The sequence below is a fragment of the Callospermophilus lateralis genome, chromosome 18, assembly GCF_048772815.1.
Source record: "Callospermophilus lateralis isolate mCalLat2 chromosome 18, mCalLat2.hap1, whole genome shotgun sequence".
Taxonomy (NCBI): domain Eukaryota; kingdom Metazoa; phylum Chordata; class Mammalia; order Rodentia; family Sciuridae; genus Callospermophilus; species Callospermophilus lateralis.
This window is the reverse complement of record NC_135322.1, coordinates 19513434-19535266: the sequence shown is the minus strand read 5'-3', so window position 1 is coordinate 19535266 and position 21833 is coordinate 19513434. Positions and strand designations below refer to the sequence as shown.

The 21833-nt window shown below is 39.4% G+C and overlaps 2 protein-coding genes across 2 annotated transcripts in view; one reads left to right on the top strand and one right to left on the bottom strand.

Moving 5' to 3' along the window:
- Cep89 (centrosomal protein 89) overlaps nucleotides 1-19047 on the bottom strand; it is a 64110-nt gene extending 45063 nt beyond the window's left edge. Inside the window, exons 1-4 of the mRNA XM_076838046.2 lie at nucleotides 18897-19047; nucleotides 14950-15056; nucleotides 6349-6507; nucleotides 1952-2138 (exon numbers count right to left, since the gene is read on the bottom strand). Coding sequence (XP_076694161.2) covers nucleotides 1952-2138; nucleotides 6349-6507; nucleotides 14950-15056; nucleotides 18897-18935 — 492 coding nt within the window. The 5' untranslated portion in view covers nucleotides 18936-19047. The remainder of the gene's footprint in view (nucleotides 1-1951; nucleotides 2139-6348; nucleotides 6508-14949; nucleotides 15057-18896) is intronic.
- A 327-nt stretch (nucleotides 19048-19374) lies between these two features.
- Nucleotides 19375-21662, top strand: Faap24 (FA core complex associated protein 24). The gene is made up of 5 exons (XM_076839436.1): nucleotides 19375-19461; nucleotides 19607-19725; nucleotides 19858-19997; nucleotides 20329-20481; nucleotides 21382-21662. Exons 2-5 carry the CDS (start codon nucleotides 19620-19622, stop codon nucleotides 21628-21630), a joined length of 648 nt encoding a protein of 215 aa, XP_076695551.1. The 5' UTR covers nucleotides 19375-19461; nucleotides 19607-19619; the 3' UTR covers nucleotides 21631-21662.
- Nucleotides 21663-21833: the final 171 nt, after the last annotated feature.

The window sequence follows — 21833 nt, the reverse complement described above, 5'->3', positions numbered from 1 at the left end:
CATCCATAGGTTAGTAAATAGATAAATCAACAGGGATCAGTCTCAAAACTGCAATGCAATGAAAAAAAAAGCAAAGTCGTAGAATAATTGGTACTATAAGATGACCTTATATAATTAAAAAATAAAGCACTATAGTTGTTCACTTGCACTTATTTGTGGTAAGAGTAAAAACACAGACTTCTAGAATGTACTCCAAATCCAAGAGATGGGTTTCCAGGGAGTGGAGGTGGGAGACAAAGACAATTTCAACCCTGACTGTAACCTTCTATTTCTTTTATGTGCAACTGATGTGATTCTGCAATCTGTATATGGGGTAAAAATGGGAGTTCATATCCCACTTGAATCAAAGTGTGAAATATAATATATCAAGAACTATGTAATGTTTTGAACAACCTACAATAAAAATTAATTAAAAAAAAAATAAAGAAAGAAAAGAAAAGAAAAAAGCCAGGTGTGTTGGCGCACACCTATAATCTCAGCAACTCAGGGGGTGCTGAGGCAGGAGAAGTGTAGTTCTAGACCAGCCTCAGCAATGTAGGGAAAACCTGTCTTAAAATAAAAAATAAAAAGAGCTGGGGATATAGCATCAATGTTAAAGCACCCCTGGGCTCAATCCCCAGTATAAGAAAAAAAAAAAATGGGATCTTGAGGGTATGGCTCAGTGCTAGAGTACACACTTAGCATGTGCAAGGCACTGAATTTGATCCTCAGCATCAACAAACAAACAAAAACAAAAACCCGAGGGGGAAGAATGGAAACACTAATGTATTACATTATTTTCTACTTATCAAATTTTAAAAATTAAATTTCTTGCTACACATGGGTCCTAAAGTCACCATAACAGACTTGCCTAAAAATATACTATTTGTCTGTTGAATAATAAGGCTGCATAAGTCATATAACTTCTTTCTTCTAAGGGAGATGTGGCGGCAAACTTCACTGCTGGAGTAGTTAAGTGATATAACTCTGTCTGTAACATCAGTATCAAAGAACCAGCCAGAAAATGTGTAGATAAAGAGCAATGAACTTCATCTAAGTCTTCTAGAACCCTGAATGGCACAGCTAGGGTCTCTAAACACCATCTGCAGGTTCCAGCAGTATTCACTATATGGAAATCTTCTTCTGCATATTAAAGTCTACATATGTTGGAAAGTGAAAGCTAGTTCATGAAATACTCACCTAAGGATTCCTTGAAGTTCCTTAAGCCCATTTAGAATGTGTGTTAATATAGTGTAAGATAACTAATATAACCAATGTAAATACAGCTTGATGCTGTGAGTCTACGTGTGCTGTCACTATGAACAATGTGCCAGTGTGATGGTGACAAAATAAAACAAGAAAAAGATTATGGTGCTCTTTTGCCAGTAAAGAAATGATGCTATTCATTTTCCAAAACCCTGGGAGCACAGTTTAAAACATCAGGATTAGATGCACAAGCCCTGGGTTCAATCCCCAGCATCACAAAAAACAAATATAAATCAGTATTATTAGAGCGGTTGGTCCTTTCAACCTCACTGTACCTTATCCCCTCCAATGTGAGACAGGGCAATGAACAGAACTCCTCACAGAGTTAGTGGTAGGTCAGCTAAGAAAAATGCATGTCACTACACATGGTAAACCACAAAGAAGGTCACTACTGTTGAGATGCATGACAATGTTCCTTTCACTGGATGTGAATCTGAAGAAAGGCTGCAATGTACACACTGATAACTAGAAAAGTGACAGGAGAATTAGTTTTCAAGGTCGGAGGAAAGAGCAGAATTACTAGTTTCTCATAGAAATCTACATTTGTCTTTGAATGACTCAACTTTAAAAGGTAAAGAAAAGAGGTTTAAATTTTAACCTAACCAGATAGAAAAAAGCTGGACACATTAAACAAAAGCCCCAGAGCAATCAAATGCAGAATAGCGAAAAGAGAATGTTTAGGCCTACTTTGGAATATGGGAATCACCTGATTTTTGTGTGATGTAGCATACACAGCATCACTATGACCTCCCTCTTCTTTCCAGGCACAGCCATTGCCCAACTCCTTGTCACTGGACGACGCCTGCATTTCAGAGTCCTCTTCATCCCCACAGCCCAGTGTTTCAAAGGATGGTAAAGAAGTTCTTCTTCCCAACTCATTCTGCCATGTCAGTCTGTATTAGAACATTGAACAGTAAATTAAATAAACAACTTCATCATTGAAATCAAAATACACACATATTAAATGCCCACCAGAGAAGTATTGTAATATATTACAAATGTATAGAAGCATGAAGATTAAATCATCCACTCTCCCATCTCTTTATATACTCTTGGTATTTATCTTTTTTTCTATTTTTACAGTTATCACTGACTACATATGTAATTTGTCTTGTTATTAACAATGTTAACATCAATATTTTATTGTTTTGTTTTTTGGTACTGGGGATTAAACCCAAGGGTGCTCTATCACTGAGCTACACATCTCTACCCCTTTTTATTTTTTAGTTTAAGACAGGGCCTAAGTTGCTCAGGCTGGCCTTAAATTTGTGATGCTCCTGCCTCAGCTTCCCAAGTCACTGATTATAGGCATGCATGACTATAACTGGCTAACAGTTAACATTTTAAAAGATAGGAATAAGGCTGGGTATGCTTAACTCCCTGAGTTTGATCCCCAAAGCACATGCCCATGCACACACATATACAGTAAGAATCAAATAGATATCCCAATTTAGTCAGCAATTCCCCTTCTTTGGTGGGTTGTATTTTTTCCTGATTTTCACTGCAATAAATAACCCCATAATGAACACATATGTGCAAATAACCTCTTCTATTTTAAGAATTAGTTCTAGAAAACAAACCATCATATGATAAGTTGCTGAGTCAAATGGACTGAACATTTTGTGTCTATATAATATAGCACAAAAGTCATTTCACAAAACATTTTCTCAATCTATAACTACATGAGTAAATTTTTTTTAATTTGCCAAAACAATATAAATCTCACTAAATACACATTTCTTACCGAGAATAAACATTTTCCATATATTAGTGTTTCAGTCATAATTATTCTATTGTGAATTACCTACATAAATCCTGTGGTTTACTTCTAGTATGTCCAATCCAGTTTGAAGTTAACTTTTTCATCTAGGAAAATTAAAATCCTGTCTTAATTCTTGCTGTAAATATTTTTCCTATTTATAATTTTATCTTGGCTACATGAATTTTGTTAGCATACAGATTAAAAATACTTTTTTGGCTGGTCACAGTAGCGCACGCCTATAATCCCAGTGACTCAGGAGAATAAAACAAGTTCAAAGCCAGCCTCAGTAACTTAGCAAGGCCCTAAGCAATGTAGCAAGACCCTATCTCAAAATAAAAAAATCAAAAAGGCTGGATAAGCACATAACACATAATAGCTCAGTGGTTAAGTGCCCCTAGGTTCAACCCCTTTGAGGACTGGGGAAATAACTCAGTGCAAGGTAGAGCACTTGTCTAGCATGCACAAGGGACTGGATTTGATCACAGGTATAGCAAAAGCAAAACAAAACTAAATAAAAAATTTTAACCTTTTAAATTCTTAGCTTAGAAGTAAATAGCAGTCATCTCCCTGAGAAGTTTGATAAGACTGGCCACTGGATTTCATGGTCGTATTTATGTGTACATACATAATAATCTTTCACTCAATAGTTTATTTTGGTGTATGACTCAGACAAGGCTCAAAGCTGATATGTTTCTGAATATTGTTAATCAATATATTGTGGAATCCTTTCTTCCCCCTTGATCTTTGGAATAGCTTCTATTAAAGATTTGATATGCTTATAAACTCAAGATTCCCCTCAGGCATTCAAGACACCTCTCAGACACTGAGTCTAGCACTATGTTCACTACTTTAATAGTATGTTTTAAAATATGATGGGGCTGGGGCTAGGGTTGCGGCTCAGCAGTAGAGCACTCACCTAGCACATGTGGGCACTGGGTTCAATCCTCAGCACCAATAAAAATAAAATAAAGGTGTTGTGTCCAACTACAACTAAAACATGATATTTAAAAAAATATATGATGGGGCTTATCCAGCCCTTCTACAGGGCTAGTATTCTTCCTTTCTAGATTTCTTTTTTTTTTTTTTTAAATATTTTTTAGTTGTCAATGGATCTTTATTTTAATTTATCTATATGTGGTGCTGAGAATCAAACCCAGTGCCTCAAACATGCTAGGTAAGCACCCTACCACTGAGCCACAACCCCAGTCCTCTAGATTTCTTTTGATGGTGTTATGTGCTTATCCTTTTCAATTAGTTTTATACCTAAATTCTTATTTTGTCAGTGTAATTTTTACCAGAAGAAAAAAATGGCTATATTCAAACATCTCAAAAATAGAGTCAAAATTTTAAAAAAAAATTTTTTTTAGGGCTGGGGTTGTGGCTCAGCAGTAGAGGGCCTGCCTGGCACATGCAAGACCCTGTGTTCGATTCTCGGCACCATATAAAAATAAATAAATATATAAAGGCATTGTTTACAACTAAAAGAAATAAATATTTTTTAAAAATATATTTTTTTTAGTTGTAGATGGACACAATTCCTTTATTTTATGTATTTATTTTTATGTGGTGCTGAAGATCGAACCCAGTGCCTCACATATGCTAGGTGAGTGTTCTACCACTGAGCCACAACCCCAGCCCTAGAGTCAAGATTAAATGGAAAAATAAAAACACAACTTAGAAGGAAAAAAAAAAAAAAAAAAAAAAAAAAAAAATATATATATATATATATATATATATATATACACACACTATAGTGCAAATGTCTTTATAAATATAAACATAAAGACAGAAACTATAAGGAGGAAAACAGATAAATTCTGCTACACTAAAAATACAGAGGGCTGGGACTGTGGCCCAGCAGTAGCGCACTCGCCTGGCATGTTGAAGCACTGGGTTCGATTCTCAGCACCACATATAAATAAATTAAATAAAGATCTATCAACAACTAAGAAAAAAATGTTTTTAAAAAATACAGAATATTTGGTGTCGACATACCTTATATATAATCAGAGATATGATAAATTATTATATAATGGTGTATTAAGAATTGTAATGCAAAAAATAATAATAATTAAAAAATATAGAATATTTGGTATTGCTACATTAAAAATACAGAATATTTGGTATATATATATGTAGATGTGTGTGTGTGTATGTGTGTATATACATACATACAGGCTAGGGGTATAGTTCAGTGATCAAGTATGTGCATAGTATGAGCAAGACTCTGGGTTTGATCCCCAGAACCAAAAAACAAAACAAAAAATTGTATATATATGACAGTTAAAATGGCAAATTTAAGCCAGGCACAGTGACACATTGCCTGTAATCCCAGTGAGTCAGGAGGCTAAGGCAGAAGGATATCAAATTTGAGGGCAGCCTCAGCAATTTAGTAAGACCCTAAGCAACCTGGAGAGACCCTGTCTCAAAACAAAAAAATAGTAGGGAATGTGAATATAGCTCAGTGGCAAAATACCCCTGGTTTAGGGCTGGGACTACGGCTCAGCAATAGCGCACTTGCCTAGCATGTATGAGGCACTGGGTTGGATTCTCAGCATCATGTATAAATAAATAAAATAAGATCTATCAACAACTAAGAAAAAAGTCTAAAAAATACCCCTGGGTTTAATCTCCAGTGTATATATGCAAATTAGATGTCCTCATTCTCACCCACAAGCCCTAAAAGCCCATCGGTATCTTTGGTGCTCTTAGGGCACATTCCAACCCTCTGAACAAGATACCATAGGCCACCCCACTCATTGTCCCCATCACTGGAGCCCTCACAGACACAAACATCTGCCTTAAATTGCTGCCCTGTCTCTGGTCCCTGTTTCAGGGTGATTTATGTATGTCCCCAAGTGCTCCCCTCAACCCACGCTTCCTCCAAAGGAAACCCTCCTGACCTCTCAGCCCTGTGTCAGCTCAAACCCAGCTGATGCAATAAAGAAAAGCTGTTCAAAGGGAAAACAGGCAAAACTTGCATGAGTACTCGGAGGAGAGATTCTGGAGGAGTAATGAGAAAACTCTATTTGGGTTGTAGCATAGAGAATCCTACTCAGGGCTAAAAGCCAACACTAAATTCACTGGCCCTGTGCTGTCATTAAAATCACCAGTGCTTTTACAAGTTTAGGGAGACACTTTGGAGAAAATTCTGATTCAAGGGCAATTAATGTCCCTGGACAGTGTCCCATTGACACTAAGGATAAAACCTGACAACTAAGTCTCTTATCATAAATAACATACACACATGTGTGTGTCCTCCCCCCCACACACACAGTGAAGATGCTGAGCTGCTCCTCTTCTGTCCCCAGCAAAAGCAGAGCCAGCAATACTGTTCCTACCCAAGCCCATGCTCTGAGCTGGTGGCATAGGGCTGGATGACGCTGTCCTTTTCCACGATGGAGACTTCACTTTCAGATCGGGATCTCTGGCGAGGCTGGGGAATGGCAACGGTCCGCCCAGTCAGTGTTGTTGCCAGAATGACTGCAGCCAGGGCAGATCTGTGGGTAAAAACATTCCAGTGGGACAGTGAGACAGGGACACTATGGTGTTTAACTGAACACCTATGGCCTACATGCCCATAACCTGCTATGTACCATCAGACCATCTCGCTTAATTCTCACATCAACTGTATGAATCAATTATTACCCCATTTTTCAAGCAAATTTAACTTGTAAAGATTTTCTAGCCAATAGCAGGTATAACCAGATCTCTAGTCCTGGAAGTCAGATCCCAACGCCTATCTTCAATCAGTTTTCTTATTAAAATGAAAGATCAGAATGGAAGAAAAAAAGAGATATAAAAATAAAGAAATGATGTAAAGGGATGCTTTTAAAACTCTTGCAAATTATTTAAAAATAGGTTATAGGAAAGATAGAAAAAACAGGTTCAACCTCCTGCCTAAAAAAGCCAAACAAAACAAAAGAACAGAGTCCGAACTGTCCCAGCTTATTGCCTGGGAAAATTTCCAGGTCACACAGCACAGGGAGAAGGAACTGAGGTGGGGCCAGGCAGACTCTCTGAGTTGAGAGATAGAGCTGAGAGTCCATGACACCAAGGCAGATAGAATTTGCAGGATAGAGTACCAGAAAGGAGAGAACTGCACAGAGAGAAACTTAGAGATCTATAGAAGGTCCCCAAGTGTTAAGCAGAATATTCCTCAGCACACATGTGCAAAGAAATGATCCAAGGCTGGAGGAAGATCCATCCAAAGACATTAGAGGAACAGTGCCAGACGCTTACACAAGGCCTGGGACAGTGCCTATTCCCACCAGATGGACTGGAAAAACGTATCATTCACGGAACACTGGGTACACAACTCAGAAAGGTCTGGCCTCAGTGGTGGGAAATAGCTAGTCCTACTTGAGCACTGTTCCCGACACTCCCTAACACATCAAGACTCAAAAGATTCAACTGTTTTCTAGTAGCTTAACTATATCCCAGAACAAAGACCAGTAAGATTTATAGGAATATAAAAATTTCAACAAGGTAAAATTCACAATGTGTTGTATTCAAAAATAACCAGGCACATAAAGTGACATAACAATCTCTTATGAACAACCAATTGAAGCCCACTCAGAATTGAACATATATGTGAGAATTGACAGAAAAGAACATTAAGAGGGTTATTATAACTGTATTCCATATGTTCAAAAAGGAGATGAAATGACAATACCAGAGATAAAAAATACACTGATACAGCAGATTAATCATTGCAGAAGACAAAAGCAACAGGAAATAACCAAAATGAAAAGAAAAAAAATTTTTTTAAAGCATCAGTGAGATGTGGATTTTAAAAAATGCTGGTTTTCAATGTTTAAACCACTAAGTTTTGGTGCAGTATGTTACACAGCAAAATATTGATAGGCAGCAGACAGCATGAGCAGTGGGAACATGAAGTTAAGGGGCCAGGACTGGACCGACCACTTGCTTTCTCCTAAAAAGCAACTTACCTAAGGCCATTCTGGCCCTACTCTGGTAAGTCATCAGGGTATGTTACATTCCTCAGCAAACAACCTGTTCTCTCTCAAGGCTCTTGACTTTAAGATTCCTCCCTGCCAATAAGAACATGCTAACTCTGAAGGGTAACCATAGAATCTGTTAAAAACACATTTTATCATTTACTAAAAACAGTCAATTAATTATTTATCAATTAAAACTGGTCAGCACAAACCAAGGTGACCAAGAGTTACCTTTAGGTCTTTATCATATGAATTTTTATTAATTATTTATTTATTCTGATTTGTTACATATGATGGCAGAATGAAATTCATTTCATATTACACATATAGAGCACAGTATTTCAAGTCACTGGTTGTACACAAAGTATTTTCACACCATTCGCGTCTTCATACATATGTACTTAGGGTAATGATGTCTAACTCATTCCACCGACATTTCCTACCCCCATTTACCTCTTCCCCTCCCTCCTCTTCATCCTATCTAAAGTTCCTCCATTCCTCCCATGCTCCCCCACCCCCATCACCATGATGAGTCAGCATCCTCATATCAAAGAAAACATTCGGCCTTTGGTTTTTGGGATTGGCTAACTTCACTTAGTATTATATTCTCTAACTCCATTCATTTACCTGCAAATGCCATGATTTTATTCTCTTTTAATGCTGAGTAATATTCCTGTGTGTGTGTGTGTGTGTGTGTGTGTGTGTATATCTCCCAAAGTTTCCCTATCCATTCATCAACTGACGGGCATCTGGGTTGGTTCCTCAATTTAGCTATTGTGAATTGTGCTGCTATAAACATTGATGTGGCTGTGTCCCTGTAGTATGCTATTTTTAAATCCTTTGGGTATAAACCAGAGTGGGATAGTTGGATCAATTAGTGGTTCCACTCCAAGTTTTCCAAGGATTCTCCATACTACTTTCCAGATTGGCTGCACTAATTTGCAGTCCCACCAGCAATGTATGAGTGTGCCTTTTCCCCTACATCATCGCCAACATTTGCTGTTTGTATTCTTGATAGCTGCCATTCTAACTGGAGTGAGAAGAAATCTTAGTTTTGATTTGCATTTCTCCAATTGCTAGAGATGTTGAACATTTTTTCATATATTTGTTGATCGATTGTATATCCTCTTCTGAGAAGTGTCTGTTCAGTTCCTTGGGCCATTTATTGATTGGGTTATTTTGGGCTTTTTTTTTTTTTCTTTTGGTGTTAAGGTTTTGAATGCTTTCTATATCCTAGAGATTAGTGCTCTATCTGATGTGCTGTGGTAAAGATTTGCTCCTATTCTGTAGGTTCTCTATTCACCTCACTGATTTGTTTCTTTTGCTGAGAAGCTTTTTAGTTTGAATCCATCCCATTTATTGATTCTTGGTTTTAATTCTTGCACTATAGGAGTCTTATTAAGGAAATTGGGGCTAATCTGACATGATGGAGATTTGGGCCTACTTTTTCTATTAGGTATAAGGTCTCTGGTTTAATTCCTAGATCCTTGATCCACTTTGAGTTGAGTTTTGTGCATGATGAGAGACAGAGGTTTAATTTCATTTTGTTCCATGTGGATTTCCAGTTTTCCCAGCACCATTTGTTAAAGAGGCTATCTTTTCTCCAATGTATATTTTTGGTTCCTTTGTTTAATATGAGATAACTGTAATTATGTTAGTTTGTCTCTGTATCCTCTATTTTGTACCATTGGTCTATAGGTCTATTTTGGTGCCAATACCATGCTGTCCTTGTTACTAATGCTCTGCAATATAGTTTAAGGTCTGGAATAATAATGTTACCAGCTCACTCTTCTTGCTGAGGCTATTATGAATATCCATATGCTTTGGCTATTCTGGGTCTCTTGTTTTTCCAGATGAATTTCATGATTGCTTATTCTATTTAGTGGAGTGTCTTTGGGATTTTGGTTGGGACTGCATTGTATAGCACTTTTGGTAATATGGTCATTTTGACAATATTAATTCTGCCTATCCAAGAACAAGTAGATCTTTCCATCTTCTTTAATTTCTTTCTTTAGCGTTCTATAGTTTTCATTGTAGAGGTCTTTCATCAAGTTGGGGTTTTTTTGTTTGTTTTTTTTGAGACTATTGTAAATGGGGTGGTTTCCTAGTTTCTCTTTCTGAGGATTTGTCACTGATGTACAGAAATGCCTTCGATTTTGGATGTTGATTTTATATCCTGCTACTTTGCTGAATTCATTTATTAGTTCTAAAAGATTTCTGGTGTAATTTTTTGGGACTTCTAGGTAGAGAATCATATCGTTGGCAAATAGTGATAATTTGAGTTCCTCTTTTCCTATCCGTATCCCTTTAATTTCTTTCATCTAATTGTTCTGGCTAGAGTTTCAAGAACTATGTTAAACAAAAGTGGTGAAAGAGGGCATCCCTGTCTTGTTCCAGTTTTTTGAGGGAATGCTTTCAATTTTTCTCCATTTAGAACCATGTTGGCCTGGGGCTAGCATGTGATTTTAATCTCAAAATAATAGTAACATTTAAGACCATGTGCAATGGGGACTTAAAAATCTGATGCTATCCTAAGTCAAAAGTTGAGAGGTGGTAACCTGGAAACTTCTCCAAGTTTCAGATACTTCCCTAAGCTCCCCAATAAAACCAGAGAAAATAATACAAGAGCCGAGAAACAACGAGACCCCTAGACCATCACCATTAACATCAAATGGTGCTGGAAAAAATGAATATCCATATGCAAAAAAGAAATAAAATGAACTTGAATTTATATCTTCCTTATATCTTCTATGCCATATACAAAATTTAACTTGAAATGGATTAGAAACCCAAATGGAAAGCCTAAAATCATAAAACTTCTAAAGGAAATATAGCTGAAAACTTTTGTGAATTTAGGCAAAGATTTCTTAGGCATGATACAGAGAATATGATTCATGAAAGAAACAAATTGATAAACTGGACATCAGAAACATTAAGAAGTTTCAAAGAACTTTTGAAAGTTCTTTGAAAGGCACTGCTAAAAGACTAAAAGGACAAGCCACAGACAAGGAAAAACTATTAGCAAATCCTATATTTGGTAAAGAAATTGTAATATATATATATATATATATATATATATATATATATATATATATATATTTGAAAAAAACCTCTCATGATGCATTAAGAAAACCACCCAATATTTAAAAATGGGCAAAAGACTTGAATCGATATTTCATTAAAGAAGAAACAGATAAGCATATGAAAAGATGCTCAATGCCATATATTAGAGAAATGAAAAATAAAACCATGATGATATTACTACTATCATATTATGATATGCTCACAGCTCCTGTAACTCTTGTTATTTCCTAAGTAACTAGAGCAATAAAAACATTTTTTCGTTTAAGAATTTGGTTTTTTGTCCTTGATTCCTGAAGCAACTCCAGAACAGCTTCGGAGCAATAAAGATGAGAGACAGCCCTTCATTATTTACAAGTCCTTCCAAATCACCTGAATACTCCTTAGGTTAATGAGGTGATTTTTGGTAAATCCCTCAATAACCAGAGATGGGAGTTGTTGCCCAGGGAACAAGGCAGGTGCTCAAAGGGCAGGAACTTTCAGCTCCAAAGAGGGAGAAGGTGACCACCAACAGCCAATCACTTAATCAATCTTGCCTACATAATGAAACTTCCACAAAACCCCAAAAGACTGGTTCAGAGAGCTTGCAGGAAGGTGAACAAGAACATAACAATGTGCTGGCTGATTTACCCCAACTCCACAGGGCAGAAGCTCCTGAGCTAGAGACCCTTCCTGACCTCACTCTATTATATTTTCATCTATTTACTTATATCCTCTAAAATACCCTTTATAATATACTGGTAAACCTGTTTCCCTGAGTTCTGTAAGCTGCTCTACGAAATAAACCAAATGTAAGAAAAAGGTTGTGGAAACCCTGGAAACCCTAGCCAGTAGGTCAGAAACAAGTAAAACGAATTGGACTCTGTGATATCTGAAATGGGGAAGAGGCTAACCTGTGGCATCTGATGATATGGTGTTGACAGAACTGAATTGCCTCTAAGAGCTGCAATACACAACTCAATGGTAGGGGAGAGGAAATCCAGCTTTGCTGGCTGCTCCCCTCAAGAGAGGACACTGACAGGCATCCCCTGTCTTGATTAGCTGCTGACATTAAAACAGGCTTAGATCCCACCTACCAGTAGAAATGGAGAAAATCTGGTTTCAATAGAAACATAAATAGAACAGCATCTTTAGAAAATAGTTTAGCAGTTTCTTAAATTAAATGCCCATCTGTCTCATAACCCAAATATTCCACTCCTAATTACCTAAGAGAAATGAAAGCATGTGTCCAAATATTCATATGCAAATATTCATAGCAGCTTTATTCTAATAACTAAAAATTAGAAACAGGTGAGTGGATAAACAAATTGTGGTATAAATATACTACTCAGTAATAAAAAGGATGAATTATTGATTTTCACAATAATGTGGATGCATCTCAAATAATTACAAGTGAAAAAAGACAGCATAATTATTTTATGTAATTCTGCTTATATAAAATTCTAGAAAATACAAACTAATCTACAGTGACAGGTTAGCGGTTACCTGTGAGTGTAAGTGGGTTGGGCAGGGGAATGGGAAGAGAGGAACAAGAGAAAGGCATAGCAGAGGGGTTTTAGGAATCTCTTGGGCATCATTATCTTTAATGTTGTAATGGTTTGACAGAGATAAACGTATCTCAAAATTAGCAAATTATGCATGTTAAATACGTAGTTTACTATACATATTATACCTCAGTAAAATACTTTTAAAAGACAAATAACTGTCTAAAGCAAAAACAGTAGCAATGCACTTTTGGATTTCTACATGTAGAATTAAAATTTTATGAATCTCGCTATTACATATAATTAATGCACTAATTTAAAAAAAAAAAGAGTAAAAATTTACAACAATAGTCACACAAAAGATGGAAAGGAAGAAATAGAAGTAAATTGCTAGGAGGCTTTGCATTAAACATGAAGTGGAATAATAATATTAAAGGTTAATTGAGGTGTCATTAAAAAAATTATTTTTTTGAAATCTAGAAATATGCCTAATTTGCCAAATCCATATCTACTATTTGGGGGTTATAAAGATCATAACCTAGGAAAATATTTTTGTAAAGCACAGGATACTATGAAATTTTTCTAATAAAACAAGACTTGCCATAAAATAATACATTTTATTTGTTTTTCTGGGGCATAATGGAATGGGAAGCTACTCTCCAGCCCCAGCTACTGCCATGGTTGCATGAAGCCCCAACAACACAACACTGAAGAGGTGGGCAGAGCCACATCTGCACCACAGCCAGGCCACTCCTCTAGCCAGCCTTGAGATCTGTGCCAGATGCTAATACTCAAGCCTTGCAGGTGACCAATAGAGAGATGACAAACAGGATCCCTCTCATGGGGTTGTTGGGAGGAGGAAATGAGGAGATGCTTCTTCAGTACTTACCAAGGCAGTTGGCACAAAGTAAACACTACTACTATTCATGGTATCCAGACTGTGCTGAAGAAAAAGCAAATGCTAAACATTTCACACTGTTTTTTTTTTCTGGTAGTGGAACCAAACCCAGTGCATGCTAGACAAGCACTCTACCAATGAGCCCTTCGAAGTTTTTTTTTTTTTTTTTTTAAATCAGGGGTACACAACATTCTAGAACCAAAGAACACTAAAAAGACGGTACCACCCTGTAATGAAATTAGTTCTTATTCACTGTTAATAACCCAGAAGTCAATGTCTTCTATGGACTAAAAATAGACCCAAACTCTGTCTAAAAGGTACACTACGCAGGGGTGTCTTAGGAATGAGAGTCAGGGTAGCTGCTATTTCAGAGCACTGGAGGATAGGGTATGTCAAATTTCAGCAGTGAATGTACTTCTTAAAGAACATAAAGCAGTTCTTTTAAAAGACAGGATTGTGTTTAAAAAGAAAATCATGTGGCCAGGAGCGGTGGCACATCCCTGCAATCCCAGGGACTCACAAGACTGAGGCAAAAGGATCACAAGTTCCAGGCCAGCCTCAGCAATTTAGTGAGGCCTTAAGCAACTTAATGAGGCCCTGTTCCAAAATAAAAAATAAAAAGGTTGATATTTAAAAGAATAAAAATAAAAATAAAAAGGGCTGGGGTTGTGGCTCAGTGGTAGAGCACTTGCCTAGCATGTGTGAAGCACTGGGTTCAATTCTCAGCACCGCATATAAATAAATAAAATTAAGGTTCATTGACAACTAAAAAAATTTTTAAAATAAAAAAAAAAGGGTTGGGAATCTAGCTCAGTGGTTAAGTGCCCCTAAGGTCAATTACTGGTATCATAAAAAGAAAAGAAACTATGTGCACAATTCAAAACTCTTTCTAAAGAACTATTACCTGGCTGGGATATAGTTCAATGATTCAGTATGAGCTTAGCACTTACAAGGCCCTGAGTTTAATACCCAGCACCAAAAGAATAAAGGAAGTACTATTAACCTGAACACTTGGGTTTTAATGCTTTTTAATATTTTAAAAATTTTGGGGGAGGGTACCAGGGATTGAACTCAGGATCACTCAACCACTAAGCCACATCCCAAGCCCTATTTTGTATTTTATTTAGAGATAGGGTCTCAATGAGTTGCTTAGCACCTCAGTTTTGCTGGCTTTGAACTTGATCCTCCTGCCTCAGCCTCCTGAGCTACTGGGATTACAGGCATGTGCCAATGCACTGAGCTAATGCTTTTTTATTTTGAAAAACACTAATTACATCCAATCATAAAATGTGAGATCATACACCTTACTTGGAGAGACCTTAGGTAAGTTCTTTATCCTCAAAGAAGCCAGATTAAGTGCAGCAATATAGAATTGTGGTAAATATTTCAAAGGATGTGCTTCTAATTACCCTACTTGTGAACTTGTGTGTGTGTGTGTGTGTTTTTTAATAGTTCCAGGATCCAGTACTTGGTGCTGAGGACAGGAGTAACCTCAGGGTGTGCTCATCTGAGACTCACCTTGGTCTCTCTGGAGATACATTAGGGCTTCGGGGAGGAGGTGTTCGAGGTACAGCTGGTTTTGGAGCAATGGTGGCTGCAGGGAGGAGGCCAGGGGTGATGTGTTTCTGCACAAATGAAACCCAGCAGAGGTTACTGGGATGGAGTAATCACTGGGTCCTGTCACTACCACCACTTCCCATGCCCAGAAGGGGAAACATGCACTGGTCAATGAGGGATCCAGCCCCATCAGGAGCTCCACTCCTGCCCTAGCACTCCCAATCCCCTTCTGGCCATACTAGTGCACCCAGCAGGAGAGCCCATTGTGGGGGTCCTCTTGTCCTTTTCTCCTCACAATAGCTTTCTGGACCATATCCCAGAGTCACTCCTAGCCTCTCTACTTGTTCCATAGTAGTACTGCCAGTGATGTCCCCTGTGCGTCCCCTGCTGTGCAGGGTGACTTCCTAAGAAGAAGGTGACTTTCTTATCTTTATTAATCCTGGAACTCTAGCACTGAGCACACTGCCCTATATCTGGTAGGAGCTTAATAAATGTTTTAGATGGCTTATCTCAAACACACAGAGTAATGAAAAACATTCCTATATAAAATGAAATTCAGATCCTGCTTTATGCAACAGGGATCCCTCAGAAGTTTCTGGGACTAGGCCAATCTTTATTTTCTGGGCACTAGCTATTCACTCACACCTACGAGCAGGACACCACACAACATTGAGAAAACCTTGTCTTCGAGGAGGTATAGAGGAAAAACACCCAAATAGTTAATCAAGAACACAGAATTACAGAGTGACAAGCAAGAGGTAAAAACAAAATGCTGAGGTAGCCCAAGGAAGAAAGGGCTCCTTCAGGTCTTGGGGGCCAGCAAGGGGACTTCAAGTGTTCCCCTTGGAGAAAATCACAGAGGCATTTAGACTGGGTCTTCAAAGATGGTCACTGCTCCCACATTTGGAATGTGATGGAAGAGCATTCTGGGCACAGCATAAGCAGAGGAATGGAGCAAGACACCAGTGATAGTACTCTGCAAATAATGAGTACTCTAGTTTGCTGGTCACAGAGTCACCTGGAAGGGGAAAAGCTACAACAGTGGGCTGGAGGTAACAATGAGGATTATTCCCATTTGCAAGCCTTTGGAACCAGATGAGGATATCCTATGGTCTAGTGAGGAGCACCTTTTGAAAATGGACCCTTCAAAGACTAATCAAATAGTAGTAGACACAAAGTACAGGGGAGAAGGAGATGTGCAGCTGGGACAACTCTCAGGAGTGAGGGATGGGCAGAACTAAGGGTCTCCTTGCTACCTTAGTCCCATTTGCAGGGCCACTCCCAGGAACAGGTGTTGCAGAGCAGTCTTTGCCACTTCTCTCCACTTTCTTTACCTCTCTTGTATGGTGCATACCACTCTGCATTTGTCATAAAACTTAGTTTACAAGTCTGTCTCCTCCCTCACCCCTACCACCACCTGGGAGATATGCAAGGACAAGAAAGGGTTTTCTTCTTAACCTTCAAATCCCCAGGGGCTGGCATCTAGAAGGGCCTCCAAAAAGACCTCACAATTTTTGTTTTTGTTTCAAAAGAGTAAATCCCTCATAGTATGATGAACATTTCTTACATGTGCCATTATAATCATTTCCCAACTATGGTCCTCTCACCTCTGGTCTCTGAAAGACAAGATGATTCTATCTCCACCCAGCAAGAAAATCCTCATAGACAGCTCCACTCTCTTGATGATATGTAAATGGTCTAGTACAGCATAGGTCTCTATAAATTGGTTCCTACCAATGGATCTAGATTCATCTTTTGCTACCTCGCCTCATTCCTGCTCATAATCTTTTTACCTTTTTTGTGATGCTGGGGATTGAATTCAGAACCTTGCTCATGATAGGCAAATGTTCTGCCATTGAGCTATATACACAGCTCCCGGCACACATTCTTGCTTTAGCACTCAGAATTTCCTTCCATTTCCCAAAAAGCAAATAATAGATTATTTTTCAGTTCTTGGTATATGTTGTCTTCTCCACCCAGAATTCTCTTTCCTCACTACCTCCAAGGCTCAGCTCAACTCTCTGGATTCTTAGCTGCCTTTCCAATGGTACAGATCTCTATAGTAGCTTTTATGTTACCATTCTATGTTGAATTATTTTTGGACTTGTCTATTCTATAAATAGTACAGCTGTCAATCTTTTATGGTTATCTGCACATAGCAAGAACTCGACAATATATATTGTTTCAAATAGAAACTCAGTGAACATGCTGGTTTGGGTTAGTAAAATTACAAGGGAAAAATAGGCTTCAAGATGGGAGTGGTGGCACACAACTGTAATCCCAGCTACTCAGGAGACTAAGGCAGGAGGATTACAAATTTGAAGTTAGCCTTGGCAACTTGATGAGCCCTGTCTCAAATATATATTTGTAAAAGATGAATGCTTCTTAACATCCACCTGTTTAAAATACTTCAGCTGATAATACAAAGACAAGTGAGACATGCTCTCTGGCCTTATTTTAAAACAGAGTTTAGGAGTGCCCTTGTTACAATGCTTTTTCTGCACTTTAATATTAATTTTGTAGGAAATTCAGTATCAGTAGGTTTGGGTTTTTTTCCAGGCAAGTAGGGAAAAGGGAGACAGGAACAAGGGAGTTGGTAGTGTATAAAGAGAGTAATTATAATGATGACTGGTGGATTTACAGCTGGAAAAGAGGATCCAGAGTGTTAGGTGGGTTGAGGTGGCTAAGGGAACAAAGCACTGGGCAACAACCAATCAGACGCCTCAGACAAACAGTGATAACCACCTGTCAATCAACGGGGTCTCCTGACTGATCCTGGAAGGACATGGAGCTCTAAGATCCCCCGACCAACCCCAGGAGGACGGGACCCTAAAAACCTCCCTTTCCTGTCCCAAGCCCTTCCTTCTTGCCCTAAGCCCGATAAAATTACAATCTGGCTGAGCCCGGTAGCGACTCCCCAGGACCCGTTCTGTGGGACTGGAGGGTCTCGACAGGGAGCGAATCTCAATAAAGTCTTATTCAGCAGCTTTTTAATCTGCCTCCTTTTGGTCACCGGTATCTGACCTTACATCCTCTCATCGAGGATGAGAGGTACCAGTGGGTCATTAAAAGTTGGTAGGATCAGGAACCAGGGGTATAACTCAGTGCTTGCCTACCATGGGCAAATTCACAGGTTGGATCCCCAGCACCGCCAAAACAAATAAACAAAACACACCGCTGGTGGGATCAATAAATTACAGAAGAGGAGAAAGGAGGTGTCAGAGGATTGTTGGGAGTCAGAATCCTAGAGGAAGTAAGAAAGACAACAGGGGTAGTGAGAGAATGAGACCAGGAATATAAATACACAGTGACAGTGAGGCCACGGGAAGATCTAGAGGGCAGCAATCCAGGGTGTCTTGGAGCGGGTGGGGGGATGGGGGTGGATCTGTGAGTGCTGGGGAAACGGGGTGCGGGGGGGTCCAAAGGCTGCAGTGGCATGATCAGATTTGCGTTTTAAAATATTTCCTTTGGCTTCTATGTGGAGAACGGACCTCGGGGAAGAGCAAGGGTGAAAGCAGAGAAACTTGTGATGAGCTGTTTAGGAGCAGACCAGGTATTTGGTGGGTAGAATCGATGGGATTTGCTGATGGGTACGTGGTGGGTGATGGAGGGAGAAATCAAGAAGGACGCCCCAGCGGGGATATCCAGCAGTGGGGCATCTTTGTAGCAGGCAGGAGCGAACTCCCCAGTACCGAAGCGAATGTTGCCGGGAAGAGAGTGATTCCTGTCTGTCTGCGGCGGATTCTGAGGTAGATGGTTCTTTAGAACTGATTAATTAGGGCCTCTCGAAGTAAAAACCACTTCCCCTGGTGCCGCCGCCTTGTCTCAATCTCAGGCCAAATACCAAACCCTCCCCGAAACTCTCCCTCCTTAACTCCCGGCCGGACGCAGGGCCTGAATCTACTTACGAACTGGCTCTTGCGGCTTCTCCGAAATCCCCGGAGCATCCTTGCTGCAGGGGCTGGCCAGGCCTGGGGCTGGATTTACAAGCATAGATCCCCCAAAGCTGGGGACTTCTCTTTAAAATCGGTCTAGCTCCCAAGGGCCTAACTCCAGACGCTTTTTCTTCCCTAAAGGACTTCCAAACAACCACGCCTGCCATTGGCTGTGCTTGGCCTTTGACCAATCAGAGCCAAGGTTACTTCCACCTCCGTCGCTCTTGGCAACTAGCGGGTCCCGTTTAAATAGCTACCAGTGAGGAAGCGGTCCGCGCTTTCAGCTCTCTTATTGGTCATCTCAGGTGCTCGTCTCTGATACCATAGCCTATCTGGCACTGTGGAAAGCGGAAGGCGGGTAGAATGAAAAACTAGGCGAGCCCGGCGGGTTGGAATCCGGAAGTGGGGCGGCCTCGGGTAATGTTTCGGGAACCTCTGGACAGGGGCGAAAGTGGGGTCCCTGCCTGCTGGGTTCTAATTCCGGACTGGACTGAGCAGCCTCAGCGCGGGCCGAGCTGGGGCACCAGGGCCCAGACAGGTGCTGAAAATGAGGTGCTCACGAGGGCAGAAATCTCCGGGTTCTTAAGACTTTGAGAGACCAAGAGGCCCCTAGCTTCATAGAGGAATGGGGGACCCTGTGCGCGAGAGTTTGCCCTAGTGTCGTCTTGCATTTCCCACTTTAGGTCCAGACCACCGATGGAAAAGAATCTCCCTGGAGGAACAGGGCCCGTGCACGTGCCCTTTGGGCATATTGTAGCTAATGAGAAGTGGCGCAGGTCTCAGCTGGTGCAGGGGATGCAAGGTCGGTGGGCAGCTTGTCAAATGTCCTTTCCTTCCTCCGCGCATTAAAAATAAATAAATAAATAAATAAAATTACATACTGCTGCCTTTTTATGCAAAGTTCACAGAACTCATTTTGTTTCCGTATTTTAAGGGAAAATTAAACTCGTCTTTGAGGATGGTCTGACACCAGTAGATTTTTACCTGTCCAGCAGATCCTGCATTCTTTATGTTACTGAAGCTGATTTGGTGGCAGGAAATGGCTACAGAAAAAGACTTGTTCGAGTTAGAAATGTAAGTACTGAATTAAAAGAAACTGAAATTGAACATTGACTCTCTCTATCCCTTGGAACAATTTACGTGTTATACTATGAGCCAATTTAAGCACCTTCTAGCTTTGTTTTTGTTTATTTATTGGTGCATTATAATTATACAGGTAGTAGAATTTGTTGTTATATATTTGTATATATGCATGCTGTCAATTGTATGTATGCATAACTGTCAATTTCGTTTTCAGGACTGCCCATTACCCTTCCCTCCCACTTCTCCCTAGGTCCTTCTTTTTGCTTTCTTAACTTTGAAAGGGATTTTTGTTACAAAATGATTTACTGTCTTTTCTTTGAAGTCTGGTAACCTTCAAGGGATTGTAGTAGTTGAAAAAACACGGATAAATGAACAGTACTTCCCAGCCATCCAGAAGTTTACTGTGCTGGACCTAGGGATGGTGTTACTTCCAGTGGCCAACCAGATAGAAGCATCCTGCCTCATTGTTCAGTTAGTAAGTACCGATTTCCTCCTTCACAATAGCCCTGTCCTCATTAAGATTCTCAACTGACCTTTATGGATCCTTTCTTGACTCTGGCATCTGCCTTTGCCATAGTTGCAACCCATGAATCCAATGTCTTTCTTGTGTTGGTTTATCAGACCTTGAGAAATTGAAGTAAGGAAGTTTATAATATATTGTGTATTCATCTACAACTAAATAAATATTTAAAAGAAAAAAAATTAATTTTCCATTGTCTTCACTGATTTTTCCATTGGGTTGTTCATTAGTATCTTCTGGAACTTTTTAGGGCTGGGAATATAGCTCGGTGGTGGAGCAATCCCCAGCACTGGGAGGAAAAAAAATTGATACATGAACCTCAACTGTGACCAATTAAAAATTAGAACATGGGGGTAGGGCCTGAACGTCAATTGTGTGTATGTTTTTTAAGTCCTGCCTCCGATTTGCAGCTAGGGTTGAAAACCAAATTGGAAATGCAAGTGGCACTATGTGGTTCCTGGATTCCTCTCCACTATACCACTTTCTTCACTGTTCCTAACTTCCCATGATTATGATGCTATTATCTGCTAAATTTAAAGGCTAAAATTAAAGGCTAAATTTCTCCTTTGAAAGGCAAGCTTGATAGGTTGTTTGAAGTAGGTCTTATTTAGATGTAGCCATCATTTAATCTAGCACAAAATTCAAGTTTTGCTAAGTATTTTTACCTCTTTCTTATTTGTGTGATCATATGGTCTATCTTTTAATAATTTCACTAATGTCTAAAAGTTTATATACATGGTGTATAAAAACTTTTAAACCCATGAGTCAAAGTGAACCAAATGGAAAAGTATTTTTTAAAAATTGCTGGTCCTCTAGAGGGCACTCATGTGTTTTTTCCCTTAATTTCTGGTTCAGGTACAAGAGCAATCCAAAGAACCCAGTAAGAACCCTTTCCTCAGGAAGAAACGGGCTCTGCTGTCTGAGCCATACCTCCTTCGAACTGTGCAGCAGATCCCAGGAGTTGGAAAAGTTAAAGCTTCCCTTCTGCTTCAGAAGTTCCCAAGTATCCATGAATTGAGTAACGCTTCTGTTCAAGAACTTGAGCTGATAGTAGGACAAGTGGTAGCACAGCAAATCCACACCTTCTTCACCCAATCCAGGTGACAGCTGCCCTCACATCTATTGTTTTTGACTTTTGACCATGAACTACAGGAACTGGTTTTCATATTCAAAAAAACAAGAAAAAGGCCAGGTGCAGTGGCACACACCTCTAATCCCAGTGGCTGGGGAAGCTGAGATAGGAAGATCGCAAGTTCAAAGCCAGCCTCAGCCGTGTACCAAGATGGTATCTCAAAGTTTAAAAAGGG

Bases quoted from the DNA above. Each gene is read 5' to 3' on its own strand.
- Faap24 (XM_076839436.1), top strand. From the start codon at position 19,620: ATGGAAAAGAATCTCCCTGGAGGAACAGGGCCCGTGCACGTGCCCTTT. The intron at 19,726-19,857 runs GTCGGTGGGCAG...CCGTATTTTAAG, and splicing joins GCTGGTGCAGGGGATGCAAG to GGAAAATTAAACTCGTCTTT. The intron at 20,482-21,381 runs GTAAGTACCGAT...TTTCTGGTTCAG, and splicing joins CCTGCCTCATTGTTCAGTTA to GTACAAGAGCAATCCAAAGA.